The 26,620-nt window shown below is 38.9% G+C and overlaps 2 protein-coding genes and 1 long non-coding RNA gene across 4 annotated transcripts in view; 2 read left to right on the top strand and 1 right to left on the bottom strand.

Annotated features, from left to right (window-relative positions):
- LOC139761353 (interleukin-1 receptor-associated kinase 4-like) overlaps window positions 1-9,029 on the top strand; it is a 28,765-nt gene extending 19,736 nt beyond the window's left edge. The window contains exons 9-10 of one of the 2 annotated variants that reach the window (XM_071685440.1): window positions 5,290-5,425; window positions 6,594-9,029. In XM_071685440.1, the coding sequence (XP_071541541.1) occupies window positions 5,290-5,409 (120 nt within the window). In that variant the 3' untranslated portion in view covers window positions 5,410-5,425; window positions 6,594-9,029. Of the gene's footprint in view, window positions 1-1,951; window positions 4,698-5,289; window positions 5,426-6,593 lie in introns of those variants that run through there. The other variant, XM_071685438.1, reaches the window with a different exon arrangement.
- Window positions 5,478-26,620, top strand: part of CAHbeta (carbonic anhydrase beta) — a 35,733-nt gene continuing 14,590 nt past the window's right edge. The window contains exons 1-4 of the mRNA XM_071685444.1: window positions 5,478-6,692; window positions 21,082-21,302; window positions 23,672-23,756; window positions 24,958-25,097. Coding sequence (XP_071541545.1) covers window positions 21,204-21,302; window positions 23,672-23,756; window positions 24,958-25,097 — 324 coding nt within the window. The 5' untranslated portion in view covers window positions 5,478-6,692; window positions 21,082-21,203. The remainder of the gene's footprint in view (window positions 6,693-21,081; window positions 21,303-23,671; window positions 23,757-24,957; window positions 25,098-26,620) is intronic.
- LOC139761529 (uncharacterized) lies at window positions 10,215-12,309 on the bottom strand. The gene is made up of 3 exons (XR_011715534.1): window positions 11,995-12,309; window positions 11,658-11,831; window positions 10,215-11,200 (listed from the first exon to the last, which is right to left on the bottom strand). It is a non-coding gene; the product is annotated as an uncharacterized lncRNA (long non-coding RNA).

Below are 26,620 nucleotides of genomic sequence, written 5' to 3'. Positions count from 1 at the left end.
GAAGCATGTTAGCCATTGTCTGGGAAACACCATTTCCTGGTTGAGGGAGGGTCAGCATACCACATGGGATGTGCAAACTGTTTTGTAACAAGGCATGTTTTGTGATGAGAAGGCAAATAAATGTATTATGATTTTATTCATAATTCATGGCAGAGCCAGAGGGTAAAGACCCTATCATTTGATGTGGGCTGCCATTTGAGAGTTAAAACACTGAAGCATGAATTTTGCCTTTCATAAGACAAGAAAGTGTAAAGAATTTTATTAGGGTAACATGGTTTATGAAAGCAGAATTAGGTTGTGATAAAGGTCCGTTGTATTTTCTGTATTGAAGTAATGTCAGGATTGCTTACATACAAAATATGAGGCACTCATCCTAATTCTTTTCACATGATCTGAACCTTTTTTATCCTCCTCTCTGAATTGTGACATTGTGTGAGCTAGAAGGAATGGCAAAATGGATTCTACTTGTTGAATACAGCATTTATGGATTTAGAAATTGTATGGAGTATGTTAGTTAATAGGAGACAACTTCTGGGAGTTTGACCTTAAATGATGTACATGAAAGACTTCTGAATGCTGATAAAGAGCTTTTATACTGAAAGTAGTGCATGAGTGAGTAGAGTGGTATGAGTGGGTGGTTTAAAATAAATGTCGAAGTGCATCAAAGTTACCAGATGTTGCCTCGATTATTTAATGTTTTGATGGACATGATGTTTTAAGGATGTGCACGGTAGGGTGATTGTAGCATGATAATTATCCATGAAGAAGCAGAATGGAAGTTACTGCAGTTGTCATATGCGGATGATGCTGTGTTAGAGAGTTTAATAGTATGATGTATGTGAAAGGGGATGCTGAGAGTGAATGAGAATTTAAAGAAAAAAGATATGCCAGATTGTGAAAAGTATGATTGATCAGAATGAAAAGTATTCTACAGTGTGAAGTAAAAGTTGTGGATGCATGCAAATATTCAGGAAAAAGTTTAGTATATTGATGGTAGTGGGAAGTGATCATGCCAGGGAGAAAACCTCCCTCAGGGGACAATGAAAGTTCTGGTGAATGTATAAAATCTAAGCCTAAAATATGTTAGAAGCTTGCATCCAGGAATACTTCTCCCTCATCTGGTGTATGGATTTGAAACCCAAATGAATATGGGTTAGGTAAGGTGAAAAGCAAAAGCAGCAGAGATGGATAACTTGTGTAATATGGTGTAGATGGAATGAAGACATGATAAGGCTATTTGATGTGAAGAAGTCATTTGAAAGGCATTTGGAGGATGGGTAATGGTTTGATCATGCAGAATGTATGGTTGACAATTGGTTTATCGAGAAGATATAAAGCAATATTGTATGGTAGAAGGTAAGAGAAGTAGACCATGGAAGAATTTGATAGATGTATTGAAAGAATTTTGTTTAGTGAGTGTGGTGTTCATATGAAGATGTTAGTTGAAAAAATGAGAGATGGATGCAATGGAAGCATTTTGTGTATTGGGGTGGTGTGATTGGAAATGTTCTCACTGGGTCAGTCAGGTTAGTATGTAAAGTGAAAATGGGAGAAGCACTTTTCTGAGTGTGGAAGTCCATGTTTCATATTAACATACTGGACATGACTTGAAGACGTATGTGTGTAAGTGATGTTCATAGGAATGTGTTCTTGATAAACTCCATCAACATAGGAATGGAGTAATGATAGTAAGTTTAAATATCTTCTGATATTCGAGTGAGCTACCATTGGTTGAGTTAGAATGGTAGTTGTTGATTGAGTGTCACCTGTTGTTAGGTATCAGTTGACCTTCGTTGATTGCAGTGTTTCATTTTGTAAGATTGTTTATAGGAACCTTGCCCAGCATATTACGGCTTCAGTTCATTCAGCTCACAAACTGTCACATCACAGAGGGAAGTCTTTGAAAATCAAAAGTACTTTGTTATGACATTAATGATTTTGGCCCTTTCAGTTATCCCACATACAGGAGAGCGAAGCTGAGGTTGGAGAGTTGCTGGATGCCAAAGCTGGTGCTTGGGACATGGATGTTGCCTCACAGCTTTTTGCTCTAGCTGAACTCTGTACTGAATCCAAGAAAAAAAGACCAACAATGGTGCAAGTTCTCCATGATTTTTCCAATATTTTAAACAAGTGATAAATAAATTTAAAAAAATGGATATATGAGAAAACCTGCTCTTGCAGATTCTTTGGTGATTCGACTAAGTGCACAGAGAAGTAGAAAAGAAAAAGTGCTTGTATTAGCACAAATTCTTTTTCACTTTAGAACTCTGGACACGGGTTTAGAAGGTTTATGATTGAACTGAGAGGCTGTATGCATATAACCCACCTTACAGGCTTTGGAGTGGAATTATTGGATAGATTTTCAAAAGCACATATTGCAACTTGTGTATGTACTTCTTGGTATTGGATATGTGAATTCATGAAACTGAGGACTAAGCATCAAGTTCTAGGTCCAATGGATTGCATTAAATGGGACTTCTTTTCTTCATTCATTCTACTGGTCAAGTCATTAACTTAGCAAGCAGACTCTGATAGGGTCCACTGATTTTGCTAGACTGGATGCTGTGCCACAAGTTTTAGTAAAGGAATTCTTTGGTTGTTGGATCCATTTAAGGTAGGTTTCTTTATCACAGAAAGCTGATGTTAGGAATCTCAGTATATTTTCCTCATAAGGATTCCTCATCTTTGAGTGTATATTCTCATCAAATTGAAATCATAAATTCAGTGTTATGCTTCCTAATTAATTGCTGATAGCATATGTTTCAAATTTCTTCACTGGAAGAGCGAGAACTTGAGACAGTTCCCTGGTTAAAAGCTTTTGCTTGATTTTGTGTTTTGTTTCAGAGTTAATGAAATCTTATAATTCATTTGATAATTCATAAGTCATGTGTCATAGATGTCAAGGTTTGGGGTCCATGTAATCGTGTTTTCTCCAGTATATAGCCATTTGGATTCTTTAGTTTCTTATCTTATATCGAATGATATTTTTAGTTATGCAAATGATATCATTAACTAGTTATGATGCAAATGTTCAGTTGACGAATACTTGAAAGTTTGGAGTGGGTTTCTTACGTGTTGGAGTTACAACCAAATTACTTTTAAAGCTCTAGATTCATAGAATATACTTCTAGTTTTTCATGCCATTTTTTAAGGTAGCTTTTACTGAATATAAAGTACACAGAGCCATTTGTAGTCCTTCAAGAATCATTTTCTGATACTAATTTTTTGGTAGCTTTGCCAGTAAGAGAAGAAATGTGGCTCCATTAAAACTTATTTCTTTGTAGGTAAGAAAAGGTACCTTTTCAGGTAAAAACTTTGTCCTCTTGGGACACTGGTAATTTCAGACAAAATGTTTCTAAACAAAAACATTTATTTTTGCTTGCTCTTGCTAGACCAGTAATATATCTGCCCTGTCTAGATTCAGTAAAATGAATGGATAAATCCAAAATTTAAATGTTTTCATGGGAAAATCTTTACTCTTGAATAAAAAGAGTTGTTCTCTTAGTATGTAAATTGGTAAAATAATTTACTGATAACCTCACTTGAATATAACTCTCCAAATCATATATTGGTCGGGCTTATTATTTGTTAGCATTAATTCTACGAATCATAGGGTTTAGATGCGTTGGTTTATTTTGTGATAACTACCAGTAGATAGAATAGATTCATTTTCCATGCTTTTCCATTGCAAGTATCTTGTGTTTTATCCGAAGGTCTTCCATGTTCCATATCAAGTTTTGCACACATTGTAAGGGTTGCATTTTTTCTTAAGACTTTTTATGCCTAAATTCTTCCTGTCATTGTCAAGTGGTATCAGGAGGAAGTAAACAATGGCTTCATTTGCACACATCCACATTTCCATCATGTACAGTATGATGAAACTATAGCCCACCATCCACAGACAAGCCCCACTGACCATTCCATGGTTTACCTTGACCACATTAATTTATTCATTTTCTCCCATACATGCCTCTCACCCTCTCTTTGTCTTTCTGCACACTGGTTTCTTTTCCAAATTCACTTCTTTTCACTACTTTCACACATATGTCATTTCCTCGTCTCGTAAAACCATTACGGTACCAAGGAATGATCAAACATTTTAGATGTTGTCCCTCCATTCAAGTTCACATCATATGACATATATTAAAAATCATATATGTATAAGCTGATAGAGAGTTCAGATTTCATTTTTACACATATGTTTAGTAGGGAAGTAAATGTAAGAGACATTTTTTCTGTACTTTTAGAATTAACAAAGTTGACGTGTTTGCTAATCAGCATAGGAAAAATTACTGAAATTTGGATGTACTTTTATACTTGTATAAGTTCATACATTGGTTATGTTTATTGTTTTTTGCTGCATTGCTTGTTCACTGAGACTCTGTTCTACAACGAATAGTATATAGAGAGACTTTCTACTACAGATAATTTTTTACTGAGATTTTATATTTACAGATTTTATATAGATGTATGTAGATTATACTTTTCTGAATCTGTTTCCTTTGAAACATAAAATGTGTGAGCTAGTCTTTCATACTTGATGTTAAACAGTAAGTGGAAGCTAATGTTGATATGTTCTCTGTGCTAAATTGAAATGTCTTCATACCAAAAGTGCTGATTTCTTTTAAAACTGGATATGAAGTCGATCATGCAATAAAGACTTATTCCATATTTGTTAATAAAAATCTTATTCCTTTTGCATTTATTTTCTTTTTCCAGTGTAAAATAAGTAGGCCATTAGTTCAATACATGAAAATGACCAATTATTCCTTTCACTGTTCCATGCCACAGGTGTGGTGCAGAGTTTCCTACCATTATATTAAATTTTTGCGAGACAAATACCTCAGTCTATAACACAAGCCATTCCTTCACCCATCCCACACATGAAAGATATAGAGGAGTACAAGTAAGCTGACATAAAGTAAGGATACTAATTTATAAAAAAGTGAAGTACTTGGAGTTATACTCCTGTGACTTAGCAGTGTGATGTAATACTTGATTACTGTTTCCTGTGTTAGCAAGGTAGTGCCAGGAACAGACAAATAAAGGCTCATTTGCTCATGGAAATATTAGCGAATAATGGTATAGCAGAAGCTCTGAAAAACCATAATGAGAAAGGAAAATTGGTTATGAAAATACATTATTAATCAGACACTTGATGTGTGACTGCAAAGTTTGACTTTATTACATGGCTATCAAAACATTATTAATCAGACACTTGATGTGTGACTGCAAGGTTTGACTTTATTACATGGCTATCAAAGAACATTTCTCTACTGTGTCATTCAGGAACATCTCCATGACCTTCAGACAACCACCACGTGTGCCCTTGCTGACAGATGTGTGCTATCCCAGGTTTTACTGATCACTTGGTGGATGTGGCCAGTAACACTTCTTGTTTTGAGTTAACTTGAATGCTCTTTAGGTGAGTTTCACAATCAGTATACCTATTGTGTCTACATACAAGTTATGTGATTCAGGCCCTTTATTAACTTGGTTATATATGTTTGTTCCATGTGTTGAGTACTTTTCAACCAATTGAAATAATTATTTGTTATCTAATAGGAATTTAAGGCATATTAATGCCAGATATAAAAAATGCAATTTCTCCCAATGTTGAAAAGTAATATATAAGGACATTTAGATACTTTTAAATTTTGGTTAACTGACTAAGATCTTAGTCTGTTATTCATAACATTATTTTTAATTGTCTAACATGGTTTTTGAGGAATGATAATGCAAAATATAGAAAATAAAACTTTCAGTGTTGATAAAGCAATAAAGGTAATTTAGATAGTTTAGAAGTTTTGGATGGATAACTGACTCTTTCCGAGAACCAGCCAAAAGGTAAATAATACAGTGAACAGGTGAATCTCCTTTTTGAAACCTGATCACATTTCATTTAATGACATTCATATTAAGCCCCCTTCTGTAGCTTTTCATTTCATGCCATCTCACACACCTACTTCTTTGTATTCTAACCCTTATATACATCTACCAAATCGTTTTGTGTGTGTGTGATAAAAATGATTAATGCTTGGGTTAAATGCTACCAAACATTCAAAACATGCAAAGAAAATTAGTGTAAAACGTCACACAAGTTGAAGGATGATAAACTATTAATTGTGATGATGTTCATGTTGGTTAGTTTGGGAATACTAGTACAGTAGTCTTCATGAGCTCCAATGGGTTTGATGCATTTGTGTTGCTGAGATGCAACTCAGGGATGAGGGATCTCTGGTGGCTGAAGGCAGTGGTGATGATGGAAGGGTAGCTTCATCCAGAACATACAAATGAGTTTGAGGTGATAGAGGTTCATTGTATTGAAAGCCTCTTTGATGGTAGCGTAAGAGTGATTAAGGATAATTTTGCCTGCCATTTTCTGCATCCTTTCTACTAGTTCCTGCTGTGTAGTGGATAAATGAGAACAGGTGGAGGAGGCATGGGTGAATCTGGATGACCGAAAGTTGTATTGATGTTCCAAACTTTAGGTGGAGGGAGTTCATCTTGAATGAAAGAAGAGTATAGAGATGGTAATTCAAAAATTTTATAATAGTATGTACAATAGTACTGTACTACTATATTCCTTTCAGCTTGATTTGTTATCTATGAACCTGGTGGACTGTACAACCCAGACTGTCCTAGGGCTTGGTGGACTTGGACAACCTGAGGGGATAGGACATGGAAACAAGGTTGGTGTCCAAAATCATAATCCTGGTTTAGCTGGTGGTGGTTTAGCTCTGTTGGCTGTTTTAGAGTGTTCTGAAAGGGCATTGTAGTTGGGAAAGCTTTTGTGAATCATGACACACAGGCAGGGTCATTGATGCCCTTCAGTCGAGCAAGTACATCCGTCAAGATTTCATGTAGGTTGATAAAGTATAAGGGCTTCTCTGTGTCTTGGGATGCCACAGGTGAGATTGGAAGGTGTGTGCATATGTGTCTGTGAATAAACTCTTGAGTATGCTTTTTGCAACTATCACATATATGTATTCGTGACTGTTTTTGATGCCTAATGAACTGCCATTGTGAGTATATGCATAACCAATTTTGAATGTATGATTGAATGTAAATATATGACCAACCAATGAATTTTTTAAATGCCATGGGCTCCACACAGACAAAAGTCTTCGTCAAAAGCTGGCCTTGAATTAGAGAAAAAGGGCTAAAGAAACAGAAATATGAAGAGATGAGACAAATTAATGCAAGTGTTTAGAAGAGAAGAAAATTAGCCTTTTAAGAGTAGGAGGTCATAGTTGTTAAGACAGACATGACAAGGTAAAAGAGTTCCAAAGTGTAGCAGTGTGGGGAAAGAACAAACGCTTCTTTAAACCATTCTTGATTGTCATTGAGCACTAAGTTATCCAAAAAATGGTGGGGGCACACAAGTAGCAAGTTCCTGGGAGAAGAAGCCAAAGTAATGTCTACAGAAGTGGAAAAAGAGTATCAACCCTTTAGTATAGGAGAAGCAACTTAAGTTTTGAAGTGAGACTGGGAGAGTTGATAAGTCAGATTGATTTGGACATGATTCTAGAGTTCAGATATGAATGTAGAGCTAAAACCTCTCCAGATATGAGAGTACCTCTCTTTTAAAGGACAAACCAACCCTTTGAAAAGATGGAACAGCTTTACTGTGAAGAATTTTTATCACGACCAGAATTCTACAGTTTCTTAGATGCTGACTTTGCAATTTGTGTAATGTGGTGTTTGTAAGGCAGATTAAATGTTTTTGTAATACCAAGCACTGTATATTTATAGTGTTGTGTGGGAACATTCCAGAGCCATCAAACGAGATAGAAAAGTCAAAAGGAATGTTAGGAAGAGAAATGAGAAGAAAATGGGAATTAGAAGCATTGACCTTGGGTTGCTTGTCCCACTGGGAAATCCTAACCATATCTCTGTTTATGAAAAGTATTTGTGATGAGAAATAAATCACAAGAGGAGATGGAGTACACCTCAAGGAAATGGAGGAATGCAGTGTTAAGTCCTCAGCATGTAAGTGCATTTGGTTGTCAACTGAAAAGGGAATCATTGATAAAATGGAGAAAGCAGCATGTAAGTGCATTTGGTTATCAACTGAAAAGAGAATCATTGATAAAATGGAGGAATAGGATACTTAACAGGACAAGAGCCCTGATTGATAGGGATAGAGTGCGAGACTAATCCACAAAGAAAGTTAGATATAAGAGTGACGAAGGAAATCCAAAAGAGGGGAGTTTGGAGACCAGACCCTTGTGAATGAGTGACCATAATAATTTGCCAGTTCATATCATGGGTAACAATGAGAGTCTGAATAACCATTAAATGTTTTATGAGTGATGACTCATGAATGGTATGATGAGTGAGCTTTATCAATGTGTACATCTCTAAGTGGTGGTTCTGGTAGGCAATTAATGATTCTCTTCTGGGTGGCCAACTTGTGTGTACAGGTATGAGCGTTTGCAGAGGTGGCTTTTTTGAGTGTTTGAGTAACTATGGTGAGTTATGAGTGACATGAGATGTTGACCAATGATGTAATCAGTCAGTAAGTATTGTGTGTGTATAAGTGACTAGTAGGTTATAAATGTGAGTAATCGATGGTTAATACTTTTTCTGCACAAATTATGAGTATGTGAGTAAAATAAGTAAATGTATAGGTGACCACAAGTGTTCATAAGTGAAAAAATGTAAGAGACCATTTTGATTTTTGAATAAAGATTATTTGCGTAAGAGAAACGACTGAAGTTACATGAGTACGTAAATACTGTGAGCACATGATTCAGTACTCATGCCTAGAGCATTATTGATTCATAAGATAACATGAGTAAAAGTTAAATGAGTATGGGGAAGATGAGTGTGTACTATATTTTAAGAGTACATTTCCTTGAACTGACTCAAGTGATCCTTGTGCTGATAATATGTGTACCACACTGTAACTGTACTTTTTAAGGTATACTATACCTTACATTATGTGTACCTTAGGCTAACATTATGTACCATCTGTTGTGTGCCTAATGCTGATATAATATGTACATTACATTATGACCAAAATATGTACTATATTATGTGAACCTACCGATGTACCACACTATGCACTGACAATGAGTTTGTGTATACCATACAGCAGAGGTATTCTGATCTTATTGTGTTCTCCTGTGACTCAGCCATGTACCATATTGCTACAGCTCCCTCTGTACCGCTCATGTGCTGTACCGCCGGCATGTGTGGATGAGTGAGAGTGGCATGTCGTGAACGCCATCAGTATCAAGTGGCTTTTGTGATAAGTGCACCATAAGTGAGTGTTGCCATTTATTTACTTATATTTCTGAATAGCTACTCCACCAAGAAGTCATCGATCCTGCCTTCTATATGATCAGTTGGAGCCTCACACAACTGTTCGTGACCAACATAAATGAAGGAAAATGCTACCGACTCTCACATGGCCAAAGCTAATCACCTATTCAGGTTAAAAGTGTGGGTCAACATTCTACCATTAGAAAACAGCTCGGGCGCGCGTGTGTGTGTGTAATATATATATATATATATATATATATATATATATATATATATATATATATATATAATATATATATATATATATATAATATATATATGGCGGGGTGGCGTCGGGAATAAATAAGGGCAGACTATGAATTATGTACATGTGTATATATGTATATGTCTGTGTGTGTATATGTATGTATACGTTGAGATGTATGGGTTTGTATATGTGCGTGTGTGGACGTGTATGTATATACATGTGAATGTGGGTGGGTTGGGCCATTCTTTCGTCTGTGTCCTTGCGCTACCTCGCTAACGCGGGAGACGGCGACAAGTATAATAAATGATATATATATATTATATATATATAATATATATATATATATATATATATATATATATATATATATATATATATATTATCCCTGGGGATAGGGGATTAAGAATACTTCCCACGTATTCCCTGCGTGTCGTAGAAGGCGACTAAAAGGGGAGGGAGCGGGGGGCTGGAAATCCTCCCCTTTCGTTTTTTTTTTTAATTTTCCAAAAGAAGGAACAGAGTGGGGCCAGGTGAGGATATTCCAAAAAAGGCCCAGTCCTCTGTTCTTAACGCTACCTCGCTAACGCGGGAAATGGCGAATAGTTTAAAAGAAAAGAATATATATATATATATATATATATATATATATATATATATATATATATATATATAATATATATAACAAACGCCTGACGTGTAGGGTACCCGTTTGGACGGTCATGCCAAGTTTTTTTATTATTATTAACTTTTCCCGTATATACCTCAAGCAGATCCAAAGGCATGGCTCTTGAACTCAAAAGTAATAGTAAACAATGATCACAAACATCACGCAAACTGTATTGACACACAACTAGTGTTAGTTTTATGCATAGAGAAATATCTAAGCTACAGGGTATGTGGATATGCAGTAGTTCATTATAACATTTAGGTGGGCAAAGCAGTACAAACTGTGATAGATTGTACTGTACGTTCTTACACGCTTTTTTAATTACCTATTAGTGTGTGTGTGTGTGTGTTCGAGGATGCCTACGAATTAGTAGTTTGCCTCACTAAGCGCTAGTTTAGAGTAACCACCAAACTTATTACGCCATGAAGTCATTTAACAACGAGTTTAGATGCGTCATTTATAGAAAACGTTTACTACGCTCGTGGGGTGCCATCTTCTCAAACCTGGGCTAGGTACCAGCCATCCACCATCTATGTACTCTAACTACTCATTTCATTTCCCATCTAACAAGCAGCTTGTCATTAAATACTGGCTACTCTGGTGGTGTTATCTTATGACTGTTAAACGTAATGCAAATTGAAGACATTGTCCTTTCTCTCCTCCCTAATGCAGGTCTCTCAGCCTCTAATTATAGTGCATGGTCAGCCCTGTGGTGTATGTGTGGTGGTGTTGGGTCCAGATAGCCTCACACTCATGTCTCTCGGGTCACGGTGGGGTTAAATATGGCTCCAGGCAACCAAGTGGTTCATGACAGGAGTCCCTGGCACAGGAACCTCTTGGCTTTGGTGTTCAAGACGGTGAGGAGTTCGTTCTTCTGCGGGGCGATCATGTAGAAGTTCGAGGCGCCCTTGGTGATGACTTGCAGGTGGTCGGCGGGGAAGGTTTCGGAGAAGGGAGTCCCGTCTCCCCAGACCAATTGGCCATTGTCCTTCACCACGTCACTATGAGCTCCGTCCCTGCACGAGCACGATGGATGTTATTGTACGTCTGGCATCCTTAGGGTCCAATGGTCGCATTCGCACCAGTCATCCCAATATAATTAAGATCAGCCTAATTGATAAGTGTGATTAGTCTCCCCTTGATCAATTAAATTTGATGCTGGATTGAGTGAGGATGTCTTATTTGTGTGAATGTGATCGTCCAGATTGTGAAATACGTCTCTGCTATGAGCGCGCGACGTAGTAGTCAAATGTGCCCTGAACACAAAAAATAAATGAAGCGCAATTTTGACCAAAGTTGGGCGAAATAATTAATTTGAAAGCGCAGCTCTACGAGTTGTGTTGAATGAATCAAACATGACTGCATTTAATCTCACATTGGGACGGACCAACTTGAAGGAGCTGAAAATGCTGTACATATACAGGGATATTTAGGCAGATTGAGAGAGAGAGAGAGAGAGAGAGAGAAACGTACCGTCTATATTAGCCACTTTCATGGTAACGTTAAACTCCCTTTCCGTCTTGACGATGGCCAGTTGGAAGCCCAGGTTGGCGCAGTAGTCCTTGGCCTGGGAGAAAGTCCGCTGTACCTCGGGGCACAGGTACACCGCACCGCCCTCACGCCCTAGGTACGTGTACCCTAGCGACTCTGTGTGTACCCGGGGGGAAACACCACTGTACCATTCAGTTATTATTATACAACAAGTGATATTAAGTTACACCTGGGGGAGCCGGGGAGGACTTATTGTAATCTATGGGGGAGGAGTTGTAACTGGGGGAGGGGGAACATTATACGCCTGGGAGGGACTTACCCTGGGGGAGGTAGATCTTGGCCAGGTTGTTGTCAGTGAGTATGAGGTTGTCAACGTGGGAGGAGGTCAGGTGACACCAGTGGGTGTCAGGGGAGGTCCCTCCTGACACCAGCATGGCCCCGTGGCACCGCGGGTCAGACCAACACAGACTCCGACACTGGCCTGGAATACAGACACACACACACAGTCTATAACCTGACACGGGGGGATGGGGTTGTAGGCCATTGGCCTGAAATTCACCTAAACCTGACACGGGGTGATGGGGGTTATAGGCCATTGGTCTGAAACTGTGCCTGATATTGGCCGTAGGCCATAGTTACTACATGAGCAATGAGGGGGGGGGGCACACTTACACAGGGTTGAGGGGCCACACTTACACCGGGTTGAGGGGCCACACTTGCACAGGGTTGAGGGGCCACACTTGCACAAGATCGTGGGCCACACTTACCACAGGATGGGTGGGCCACACTTTACCACAGGATAGATGGGCCACACTTTACCACAGGATGGGTGGGCCACACTTACCACTAGTTGGCGAGGCCACACTTACCACAGGGTGGGTGAGCCACACTTACCACAGGATGGATGGGCCACACTTTACCACAGGATGGATGGGCTGCACTTACCACAGGATGGGTGGGCCACACTTACCACAGGATGGATGGGCCACACTTACCACAGGATGGATGGGCCACACTTACCACAGGATGGGTGGGCCACACTTACCACAGGATGGGTGGGTCACACTTCACACAAGTTGGCTGGGCCACACTTCACACAAGTTGGCTGGGCCACACTCTACCACAAGTTAGCGGGGCCACACTTACACAGGCCGGCGACAGGGAGGGTCAAGTAGGCGTCGGCTTGGCTGAAGGAACGCTGCAGGAGCAAGAGGAAGTTGTCGAAAACGTTGCTCTCAACCTCCACGTACAATATGGTGGGCGACGGCGACATCATAGCAGTTGGCGGCAGCGACGACATAGTAGGTGGCAGCGACGACATAGTAGGTGGCAGCGACGACATAGTAGATGGCAGCGACGACGACATAGTAGGTGGCAGCGACGACATAGCAGTAGGTGGCAGCGACGACATAGCAGTAGGTGGTGGCGACGGCGACGCAGTAGGTGGTGGCGAAGGCGACGCCATAGCAGTTGATGGCGAAGGCGACGTTTCAGTAACGTTGGTCCTCGCCATCATGGTCATGCCAGGCCCCACCATCATCACCATCACCACCACGACACCCTTCACCAACATGGCCTCTTCCCTCCCTCCTGCAGGAGCACCAGCAATATTGGTCTCGCTAACGAAAAGAGATCCAGAACCAGATTTAGAAAAATATATAAAGAAGCATTTTGCACGACAACACTGGGATGTATGGGGGCAGAGACGAAGGGATGGAACTATGAATTATGTATAAAATGGTGAAGAAGAAAAAAAGAAAGTTTGATTGAAAGAGAAAGTTCAAGAAATGGGGACAAAAGAAAGTTCAAGAAATGAGGACCAAAGAAAGTTCAAGAAATGGGGACCAAAGAAAGTTCAAGAAATGGGGACCAAAGAAAGTTCAAGAAATGGGGACCCCACGAATGTAGGAGCTGCTAAATGGTCACTGATGAAGCCAAACTTAAAAGAACTGATAAATGATAAAGATAATCTATAAAGAAATTTAGACAGGCCCCCCTCCCCCTCCTAAAGTTAGCCAGAAAATGGTGAATGAAGTCCGGGAACTTAAAGAAATGGCAAGTGAAGATGGACATCAAAATTCATGCTACATCTTCTTTTAGGACATTAACTAGGCTAGTTAGCTCATGATTTTGTAACCCATAATCACTATTTAGCCTGTAATCAACTAACTAGGCTATTTAGCTCATGACTTTGTAACCCATAATTACTATTTAGCTTCCAGTCACCTTGCTGCGACACCAATTACAGGATTATAGAGACATAATTACGGTGTAATCATACACCACAATAAACTTCTAGTACAAATGGAGGTATATCGATTCATTGGCCACAAGGTCCACTGGCGAATGACCACCATTAACAAAACTGTAACTGAGGAAAACGGGATTAACTTCAAAGTTCTAACTACTTATTATAATCGAACACTGACAATGGTAACTTTTATTCCAAGTGTTTCGAATTCTAACTCCTTTTAGGCCTCCATTTTCAGGGGTAAAAGTACGTGTAAAGATTGGGAGAAAATGTAAAGTCAGTAAATAACCTAATTCAGAAATATTGGTAATACATGTTATATGATACATGTTAAATAATATATATGTTATATAATACATGTTTTTTTTTTTTTTTTTTTTTTTTTTTTTTTTATACTTTGTCGCTGTCTCCGCGTATTGCGAGGTAGCGCAAGGAAACAGACGAAAGAAATGGCCCAACCCCCCCATACACATGTACATACACACGTCCACACACACAAATATACATACCTACACAGCTTTCCATGGTTTACCCCGGACGCTTCACATGCCTTGATTCAATCCACTGACAGCACGTCAACCCCTGTATACCACATCGCTCCAATTCACTCTATTCCTTGCCCTCCTTTCACCCTCCTGCATGTTCAGGCCCCGATCACACAAAATCTTTTTCACTCCATCTTTCCACCTCCAATTTGGTCTCCCTCTTCTCCTCGTTCCCTCCACCTCCGACACATATATCCTCTTGGTCAATCTTTCCTCACTCATTCTCTCCATGTGCCCAAACCATTTTAAAACACTCTCTTCTGCTCTCTCAACCACGCTCTTTTTATTTCCACACATCTCTCTTACCCTTACGTTACTTACTCGATCAAACCACCTCACACCACACATTGTCCTCAAACATCTCATTTCCAGCACATCCATCCTCCTGCGCACAACTCTATCCATAGCCCACGCCTCGCAACCATACAACATTGTTGGAACTACTATTCCTTCAAACATACCCATTTTTGCTTTCCGGGATAATGTTCTCGACTTCCACACATTTTTCAAGGCTCCCAAAATTTTCGCCCCCTCCCCCACCCTATGATCCACTTCCGCTTCCATGGTTCCATCCGCTGACAGATCCACTCCCAGATATCTAAAACACTTCACTTCCTCCAGTTTTTCACCATTCAAACTCACCTCCCAATTGACTTGACCCTCAGCCCTACTGTACCTAATAACCTTGCTCTTATTCACATTTACTCTTAACTTTCTTCTTCCACACACTTTACCAAACTCCGTCACCAGCTTCTGCAGTTTCTCACATGAATCCGCCACCAGCGCTGTATCATCAGCGAACAACAACTGACTCACTTCCCAAGCTCTCTCATCCCCAACAGACTTCATACTTGCCCCTCTTTCCAAGACTCTTGCATTTACCTCCCTAACAACCCCATCCATAAACAAATTAAACAACCATGGAGACATCACACACACCCTGCCGCAAACCTACATTCACTGAGAACCAATCACTTTCCTCTCTTCCTACACGTACACATGCCTTACATCCTCGATAAAAACTTTTCACTGCTTCTAACAACTTTCCTCCCACACCATATATTCTTAATACCTTCCACAGAGCATCTCTATCAACTCTATCATATGCCTTCTCCAGATCCATAAATGCTACATACAAATCCATTTGCTTTTCTAAGTATTTCTCACATACATTCTTCAAAGCAAACACCTGATCCACACATCCTCTACCACTTCTGAAACCACACTGCTCTTCCCCAATCTGATGCTCTGTACATGCCTTCACCCTCTCAATCAATACCCTCCCATATAATTTACCAGGAATACTCAACAAACTTATACCTCTGTAATTTGAGCACTCACTCTTATCCCCTTTGCCTTTGTACAATGGCACTATGCACGCATTCCGCCAATCCTCAGGCACCTCACCATGAGTCATACATACATTAAATAACCTTACCAACCAGTCAACAATACAGTCACCCCCTTTTTTAATAAATTCCACTGCAATACCATCCAAACCTGCTGCCTTGCCGGCTTTCATCTTCCGCAAAGCTTTTACTACCTCTTCTCTGTTTACCAAATCATTTTCCCTAACCCTCTCACTTTGCACACCACCTCGACCCAAACACCCTATATCTGCCACTCTGTCATCAGACACATTCAACAAACCTTCAAAATACTCATTCCATCTCCTTCTCACATCACCACTACTTGTTATCACCCCCCCATTTACGCCCTTCGCTGAAGTTCCCATTTGCTCCCTTGTCTTACGTACCCTATTTACCTCCTTCCAGAACATCTTTTTATTCTCCCTAAAATTTACTGATAGTCTCTCACCCCAACTCTCATTTGCCCTTTTTTTCACCTCTTGCACCTTTCTCTTGACCTCCTGTCTCTTTCTTTTATACTTCTCCCACTCAATTGCATTTTTTCCCTGCAAAAATCGTCCCAATGCCTCTCTCTTCTCTTTCACTAATACTCTTACTTCTTCATCCCACCACTCACTACCCTTTCTAAACAGCCCACCTCCCACTCTTCTCATGCCACAAGCATCTTTTGCGCAATCCATCACTGATTCCCTAAATACATCCCATTCCTCCCCCACTCCCCTTACTTCCATTGTTCTCACCTTTTTCCATTCTGTACACAGTCTCTCCTGATACTTCTTCACACAGGTCTCCTTCCCAAGCTCACTTACTCTCACCACCTTCTTCACCCCAACATTAACTCTTCTTTTCTGAAAACCCATACTAATCTTCACCTTAGCCTCCACAAGATAATGATCAGACAACCCTCCAGTTGCACCTCTCAGCACATTGACATCCAAAAGTCTCTCTTTCGCACGCCTGTCAATTAACACGTAATCCAATAATGCTCTCTGGCCATCTCTCCTACTTACATAAGTATACTTATGTAATACATGTTATATAATATATATGTTATATGATACATGTTATATGATACATGTTATATAATATGTTATATATACATGTTATATGGTATATATGTTGTATAATACATGTTATATGATATATATGTTATATAATACATGTTATATGATAAATATGTTATACATATGTTATTTAATACATATTATATGTTATACATGTTATATGATATATATAATACATGTTATATTATACATGTTAATACATTATTCACAACTTTTCCAGTTCCTTACACGAGCTGATGGTGTGAATGGCAAACAGTTCTAACTGGTCATTATGGAGTCTTGCCAGGTCCTTTGGTTGTCCTTGGAACTTTGTGAATGACTGACCTGTATGTGGCTGGCCAGGTCCTCAGGTGTCCCTGGACGACGGGGGCGTGACTGACCTGTACGTTGGCTGGCTAGGTCCTGAGGTGTCCCTGGACGACGGGGGCGTGACTGAACTGTACGGTGACTGGCTAGATCCTGAGGTGTCCCTGGACGATGGGGGCGTGACTGAACTGTACGGTGACTGGCTAGATCCTCAGGTGTCCTTGGACGACTGGGGCGTGACTGAACTGTACGGTGACTGGCTAGATCCTGAGGTGTCCCTGGACGACTGGGGCGTGACTGAACTGTACGGTGACTGGCCAGGTCCTGAGGTGTCCTAGGACGAACTGGAAGTGACTGGCCAGGTCCTGAGGTGTCCTAGGACGACTGGAAGTGACTGGCCTGTACCGTGACGGGCCACCTCCTGGAGAACGAGTGACCTGCGCTCTGTCTGACCAGGTACTGTGATAGCCACTGGGCCTCGCCGCCCAGAGTTTACCACAGCACACCACCAACCTGTATATCACATTGAGGGCCAACATTCCTCACCGTTTGAGATGGAGAAGTAACAATATACGAAGAAAAATCATCTCACGAGTATTGGGGGAATGTGGAACACCTGACATTCAAAAATGGCCAGGTATAAGGAGAAGATAGGAAAGACATATGGGGGAAAAATAAGTTCCAAAGTTTAGGCATGAAATGAAGGAAAGAGATATTGTAATGGACCCCCAACCATGGGTTGCCAGTGGCCACGCAGTAATCATGTAGTTTGCCAAGGACCTCTGGGTCTAGCTTATAATGGCACGGACACACAAGAAGCCAGTTTTCTACAGTAGAAACCGGAGTAATATCTACAAAAGAGGGAAAGAGAACCAACACAGTGACGTAGGACTAACTAGGTTAAGTTTAAGAAAAGTCAGAGTGGGAGAGCTAGCTGGTGTGTCAGTAAGCTGTGGGCTCGATTTTCTCAGATACGTAAGTGTAAAACTGAAATATTCCCAGATGTGAGCATTACTTCCTTCATACAAGGCTATAAACGTTCACAAGAGACTGGCATCTGAATAAGATGTAGGAAGGTTGTGAGGGATTATGAGAAAGAAAAAAATGGAAAGAAACTGGGTATGCGCTAAAGAATACTGAGGTGTCTCAGCCCCATTGGGAAATCCTGTCCAAATGTGAATTTATAGTGGAAGTTATGACGAGGCGAGAGGCAAGATGGAACAACATAGAAAGATGGGAAGAATGTAGAGTTGGGTCGTCAACATATGACAGTATTGGATCAACTATTGAAGAGAAATCGCCCATGAATAGGAATCAAAGAGGAAGATTATCAGTGATTGGACACAGGTATCCATCAATAAGTTACGGAAACATGCCGGTCATAGAGGAATATAAATACGAAAGTAGTGTGGGAAAAAAACAACACAAATAAGACAAGATTTGGGATTAGATCCCGATACCAAATCGTATTAGAAGCTTTTGTTATATTAATGGCCACAGTATTAGATTACCTAAAGTCTCCTTTAGAGATGAGGACCCGAGTTCGTAAGAGCAGGTGTTACCCCTGGATTTCTTCTTGTGGAAGCCATACTGATGATGAGAGACAAAACTGAGTTTCAAAAATGCTTAAGGAAATGATAGATAAACTCATGAGCTCTTAGACTATGAAAATAATTGAATGCTGAATAAGAGATCGATATGCTATCCCAATGGATATTTCCAAGAAGGGTCTAGAGAGAGAGAAGTGGTTTTCCGATTGGGCAAAAGAAGATATTACAGAGAGAACTATGCTATTAATAAAAAGTACGCCAAGAGTTGAGGGAATATTAGATATCCAAAGTAGCGTTAGAGAACATATGAGAACCAGTAAATTGTTGTTTTGTGGATAGAACAGACAGGTTTAATATTGTCAGGACGAAAAAAAAAAAAAAACGAATGAAAAGATAGTACAACAGAAATTGGAAATGTTTTCGGGCTAAACCAGAGACGTATCGGTGGTAAAAGTAGACAGGTTATTTCACTTCTTTGCATGGAAATGTGTTTGTCTTGTGAATAATATGTATGCTATGATTTTAAGACAAATTGGAAATTGACTACGAGTTAGAGAATGAGTAGTTTTTTCCAGGTCCATTAATATACCAGGTACTTTGTTGAGATGGGATCAGTTCTGGAATGGTAGAAAGATGGATTGGAAGATGGAGTATTGGAGGATAGAGGGATACAGACATTTATTCCCACAGCAATAAACTATGCTGTACGTTTGGCAGAGAGAGAAGCATTATCCGATAAATAGGTGGAAATTTAAATGAGTGCAGTCAGCTGAACCAATCGGGGCGAGATTATGTAGCTATAATGTTAGAGGAGGAGCGGCTGTTGGGAGAGTGTATATTTGCCCTTTAAATACACGTATGATACACATGGCTTATTGGGCTGTGGTTTGAGTGCATTATTATATGACAGCTAGAGACTGAGTGTGAACGAATGTGGCCTTTGTTGTCTTTTCCTAGCGCTACCTCGCTAACATGCTGGGGGAGGGGGTTGCCATTTCATGTGTGGCGAGGTGGCGACGAGAATGGATGAAGGCAGCATGTATGAATATGTACATGTGTATATATGTATATGTATGTATACGTTGAAATGTATAGGTATGTATATGTGCGTGTGTGGGCGTTTATGTATATACATGTGTATGGGGGTGGGTTGGGCCATTCTTTCATCTGTTTCCTTGCGCTACCTCGCAAACGCGGGAGACAGCGACAAAGTATGATAAATATAATTAAATTGGAGCCATAACCTGCAAGGTTCATGGATGCCATCAACATTACCGAAATATCTTGAACACCTTCTTCCGGCGTTAATATACTTTATGTATATGGCCCGTGTGATATATATATATATATATATATATATATATATTATATATATATATATATATATATATATATATTATATATATATATATATATATATATATTTTTTTTTTTTTTTTTTTTTTTATACTTTGTCGCAGTATCCCGCGTTTGCGAGGTAGCGCAAGGAAACAGACGAAAGAAATGGCCCAACCCCCCCCCCCCCATACACATGTACATACACACGTCCACACACGCAAATATACATACCTACACAGCTTTCCATGGTTTACCCCAGACGCTTCACATGCCTTGCTTCAATCCACTGACAGCACGTCAACCCCTGTATACCACATGACTCCAATTCACTCTATTTCTTGCCCTCCTTTCACCCTCCTGCATGTTCAGGCCCCGATCACACAAAATCTTTTTCACTCCATCTTTCCACCTCCAATTTGGTCTCCCTCTTCTCCTCGTTCCCTCCACCTCCGACATATATATATATATATATATATATATATATATATATATATATATATATATATATATATATATATTATATATATTATATATATATATATATATATATATATATATATATATATATATATATATATATATATATATATATATATATATATATATCCCTGGGGATAGGGGAGAAAGAATACTTCCCACGTATTCCCTGCGTGTCGTAGAAGGCGACTAAAAGGGGAGGGAGCGGGGGGCTGGAAATCCTCCCCTCTTTTTTTTTTATTTTCCAAAAGAAGGAACAGAGAAGGGGGCCATGTGAGGATATTCCCTCAGAGGCCCAGTCCTCTGTTCTTAACGCTACCTTGCTAACGCGGGAAATGGCGAATAGTTTGAAAGAAAAAGTTTGAATATATATATATATATATATATATATATATATATATATATATATATATATATATATACACACACACATATATATTCCAACGGTATCCGTATTCCACTTAGATAGATATATATATCAAGTACGTTAATCATGACGTCTTAGGTACGAAGGCTGGCAGGTGTCGTCGCAGCTGGCCAGTTGTAAACACAAGACGTCGTCTGCTCGAGGCACTGGCTGGCTTCCAGGGTATCTGTTACACTCCTTAATTTCCTCTCTCCGGCACCATGGGCATGTTACGGATATTGCACGGGGTCATGAAGTACAGGAATACGTACAGAGAAGGCATGGTCAAGCAGTTCCAGGTGGTGCGAGATGATCCACATGTAAGTTTATTACTATATTTCATATCCTATTCCAATGAATGCTATTTTTCGGTGTGAAATTTATGTAAGGGCAAGATTACACGTGTTTTAATAATCGTTATCTCATAATGTTTGGGTAAAGGTGTGGATATGCCATTGTTAGATAAGCTAAAATTGGAGATTTTTGGGGGGTAATTACCGCATATGTTACGTAATCGTAAGAGATAAAAAGTTTTAAAGTTATTTATGGAACACAAAACTCAACGAAGTAGAGCATGTGCTGTAAGATGAGGGGGAAAATTTAGGGTGCCAATTTTAATGTTACTTTCCCAGAGCAGGAGCCTTAGGTTAAATATGTTGGAACCTCGAGCAATTTGACCTTGCTAAGGTGTCTATGGTTGAACATGGAAACTCCTTTCCTGCGGAAACAGGATATTGCATGAGTATATCCTGGGAACGCCTGTTTTCTTTTTCATATCACCTGTAACAAATACGATTTGAATTTGATGAAAACAAAATAGTAACATAAAGGCTTAGGATAACAGATGTCTTGTGTTCTTACTACATTAAGAATTTGATGAACAAGGTTCTTTTACCATGTATGATGTTGAAAAAGAAGGTAATATATGGGACTTCATACTAATTTGCAGTAAAGAATATGTGGATATTTGCATGTATTTATACATTTATTACTTTGTTCATAATCCTTAAACTGTCCCCATGTTAAGGGCATGGATCATTTTCATCCAGCCTTTGAACTCTTACACACTTCCTCAACCCATACCCAGCTAAAGGAAGACACGGACTTTCACGCTTGCAAAATTCTTTATTGCTCTTTCACTTTACTTACCACTTCCATACACCTGATTCCTCTATTGCTTCTGATCCTGTCATTTCATAGGATTCGTTATCTGAAATATCTGTGACCATGATAAATTTCCTGATGTCATCTGTCCATCTGTTCTGTGTGGTCTCCCTCATCTGCATGTAACTTTACCTGTGATGTGGTATATCTTGACTGACCTATTATTTACCATGCCTCCTACTTAACCATACCATCCTAAATGACTTTTGTCCACCCACCTCTCTTGTGTTATCTTCACAACCTTATCAAGTCTTTATTCTTCAAGCTTTTTATCCTCATCATAACACCTATGTTGTATACAGTACAAGTTGGCCACCTCTGCTGCTCTTATTTATAACCTATCCCTTTGACCAGGGTTTTCAATGCGCCCCCAGTTTTTCTCCTTTACGTGTCGGCTTATAGCTTGAACTCTCACTCTTGCACCATCTTTATGAAATCTCACTCTTAGGTGAACTCGTTCAAAGCATCCAAAGCTTCACTGTGCAAGCTAAAATGACAATAATCTCCCATCCTTTTCAAAAACTAGTGCCTTACTTTTAGTTACATTCACTTCTAGCATGCTCCTCTTAATTACATCATCGAAATGGCTCATCAGGCTATTCCCTCTTCCTCTGACTTAGCCACTAATACAGTATCACTTGCATACAATGGTTGCAACTTCCATTCTGTTTCTGGTTAAGCTTTACACCATAATCTCTCCACCTCCCTTTCATTTCATGTAAAGCCCCATCCATAAGAATATAAGAAAACCATGGTGACATCAAGCAACCATGAAGCACTCTTGTATTACTTATGGACCACTTACACTAATTACCATCCGCTTTTACATGTGCACCTTTTCCATTACAAAGCATCTGAAAGCCCTTCATGCACTCCATATAGAGTTAGAACTTCCCCAAGCATTTTTTTCTAATTATTTTATCATACTGGTACGCCTTTCATAAATCCATAAATTTGTATGCATCTTCATTTTCAATATCACTTTCTCTGCTACTTGTCTAAAGAGCAAGAGTCTCATCTATGCCCCCTTCTCTCTTCATAAACCTATATTGCTCCTCTCCAGCAAGTTCACTCTCTAATCCCTTTAACCTAATCATTCACAGTCCTTCTTTACTGTCACTTTGCCAGCTTAGTCATTTTTACTTTGTTTTCTGTTATACATTGACCTGTAATTGCCATTGTCTGGTCATCAAGCACCTGATCACTTTCCTGTACTTCCATATACACTTTCCACATCAGCTTCATGATCAAATCACAGACACGCACACACACACACACACGCACTATGCCAAGAAAGTTAGATTTTTCTTTTAATGAATTTTAAATGCACTCAGAAATGTGAAAGAATGAAAAATCTGGCATTATCCAAGTCCCAAGCATTCCAGATTTTTTGATTCATTTGTACTGTAGTGCTATTTCGTTTATTAATTGATTATTATTTCTAGGGATGTCTTTGAGGTAATTTATGTCTGTTGTACGTTTCTTGTTCATAATCTAATAGTGGCCTTTCTGATGATCATTTCAGCCCAAAGCAGTGTTCTTCACATGTATAGATAGTCGGATGCTTCCTACGAGATTCACACAAACTAATGTTGGGGATATGTTTATAGGTAAGTAATCCTGACTGTGGGCACTTGTTTCAAACAAAATGTTTCATCAAAGTTCCCAAATTTCTTGACTTTTTTTAGAAGAAAATTGCAGTGATAATTGGATAATTTTTGTCAGCCATCAGCTTAAATCAGTCTTTTTTTTTTTTTTTCTTGAGTTGGTTCATCTGTACTTCACTGGAAGAACAAATCAAGTGAAGCAAAAAATAAAGATTCAGTAGAACTTTCAGTATTACATACTCAAAATTCAGTATAACATACTTTGTGTCTCTTGTAATCTAGTTGGGTGTTAAGAAGTGCTCTCTTACATCCAGCTCTTTCCTCACTCCTGGAATCTATCACAGTCATGTGATGCCTTTATGAAAGATTACTTAAATTTTAAGGGCTCCTATAGTATCTCTTTTCTTTGCTTACTTTTACTATGGGTTGTTAAAACCATAGGCCCTCCACCTCATCATTGAAATGAAAGCTGGTTCCTACACTTGTGAGAGTGACTGTAGCATGGTAACAGGTTGAAGGGATTAGATAAGATGTACAAAAATTAAACTCGTAGATTTGAAGAAACAGATTAATTTGAGATACAAGAATTCCATGGAATATATCAAAAAATTACTTATGTGAGAAATAGTGAGGAAGCATGAAAAAGTATATCAAAATCACATTGAACAAAAATCCTTAAGGGCAAACAAAAATGCGTAAGGGCCTAGAAAAGAAAGATAAAGACTTTTCATTATTTTGCCTAACAAATCAAGAATTGGGAAGGGTTTAAACCATGAAACTTTCAAAGGAAGACTTGATTAATGGATTAAAATAGTTCCAGATGAATCCAATGTAAACAACCATGAAATTAACGTGGCAACAGAAAACAGTAGCACAATATTGTGAAACAGGCAGGGCATGCTTGCTTCAGATAAAGTCATATTGTAGGAACTCTCTTCGACTCTTTCTCAGTTTTTCACAAAACATGTGCTTGTATATACCCATGTTTTCTTTTTCAATTCCTTGCCAGTTCAGAATAAATAATTCAATGGAAAATATTTAAGGTATGAAACAATGTGAAAAACCTATATTCTTGTATAATTAGGTGGGAAAATATTTTTTTTGTGCTAGATATATTTAGATTCATGAAAATGAATAAAAGGTAACCTTAGCATTAATCAAACCAGTATTTTAAGTATCACCTGATTATTGAAGCCCTATACAGTGCGTAATGCTGGGAACTTGGTACCTCACGCTAATCTGTGTGGCCACGAGGAGATCACAACAGAACCGGCAGCACTTGAATTGGGCTGTATCATCAATGGCATCAAGCATGTCATTGTCTGTGGTCACTCTGACTGTAAGGTACAGTGTTCTGTAGTCTTTTGGTTGCTATTGTAAAACAGCAGATCTTCACTGTAATGATATGTTGTCCTTGTAAAATTAAGTGAGCATATTTTGTATTTAACTTTCCATAGCTAAGGCAGGTTATGTTGTATGGTTATAGTGCTTTATATAGGCTTCATCCAACTCTCTGTGTAGAATTAGCAGATTGTTATTGCCTTTTTTCTTATTACTCTCAAGTCTTTGAGATGTGATAGCATCATTTATAACGTTTGTATTGAAAATTAGCATGCTGAGCAAACAATCTAAGAAGTGTAACTGTTGTTTACAGCTTTCACTGTAAATACAGTGTGCATTGAAGTTACAATAAAACCCTCTTCCCCGTGCTCAGCTGGTGAAAAAATTACTCAGTGGTAGGTAGAGCATATCCACCTTTTATTTAGACTGTAGCGTTTCCTCGGTATATTTACATTCCTTCATTTGTATTTTGAGAAAAGATGCTCATTAGATCACACAAATGGATAGGTTGCTGCAAAATACCCCACACTGCTTTTGTTTCATAGGCGTTGGATAGAAAAATTGTAAATGAAGTGTGACATATAGATGGATGGATAGGGTATAAAAAAGTCAAATGATATATATGTTCGGATAGGATTTGTCTGTTTTCCAGCAGTGAAATTAGAGTGAATGCTTAGATATCAGAAATATGGAAGGATGAAGAATTACCAATACTTTTAGAAAAAGAGGAAGTATAAGGTAACATATTTGATGAGGTTCACCAGGGGGTGTCATGAACCCATGCTGATGAATATAGGTGAACATAAGTGTGTAGAAGAAGACATGGTTACTAAACTGTAGTCTCTTTAGGTGGTATGTTTGAATAAAAATAGGAATAGGGCAAAAATTTATAAAGTTACCTGGAATTTTTTTTTTTTATGTTAGCTGAGACGGCATTGGCAGCTGTGGCCCTAATCAAGGTTAGCACTGCTGTTTTCCTGTGGGGTGGGGTAGCAACAGGAATGGATGAAGGCAAGCAAGTATGAATATGTGCATATGTATATATGTAATGTTTGTGTATGTGTATGCATATGTATGTATATGTTGATATGTATATATGCGTATGTGGGCGTTTATATACATATATGTGTATATGAATAGCGCTACCTCGCTGACATGGGAAACAGCGATTATGTATAATCCTCTTGGTCAGTCTTTCCTCACTCATTCTCTCCATGTGACCAAACCATTTCAAAACACCATCTTCTGCTCTCTCAACCACACTCTTTATATTACCACACATCTCTCTTACCCTATTATTACTTACTCGATCAAACCACCTCACACCACATATTGTCCTCAAACATCTCATTTCCAGCACATCCACCCTCCTCCGCACAACTATATTTATATATATATATATATATATATATATATATATATATATATATTTTTTTTTTTTTTTAAACTATTCGCCATTTCCCGCATTAGCGAGGTAGCGCTAAGAACAGAGGACTGGGCCTTTTTTGGAATATCCTCACCTGGCC

The sequence above is a fragment of the Panulirus ornatus genome, chromosome 40, assembly GCF_036320965.1.
Source record: "Panulirus ornatus isolate Po-2019 chromosome 40, ASM3632096v1, whole genome shotgun sequence".
Taxonomy (NCBI): Eukaryota; Metazoa; Arthropoda; class Malacostraca; order Decapoda; family Palinuridae; genus Panulirus; species Panulirus ornatus.
Note: the sequence above shows the minus strand (reverse complement) of the source record. Positions and strands in the feature narration are given on the sequence as shown.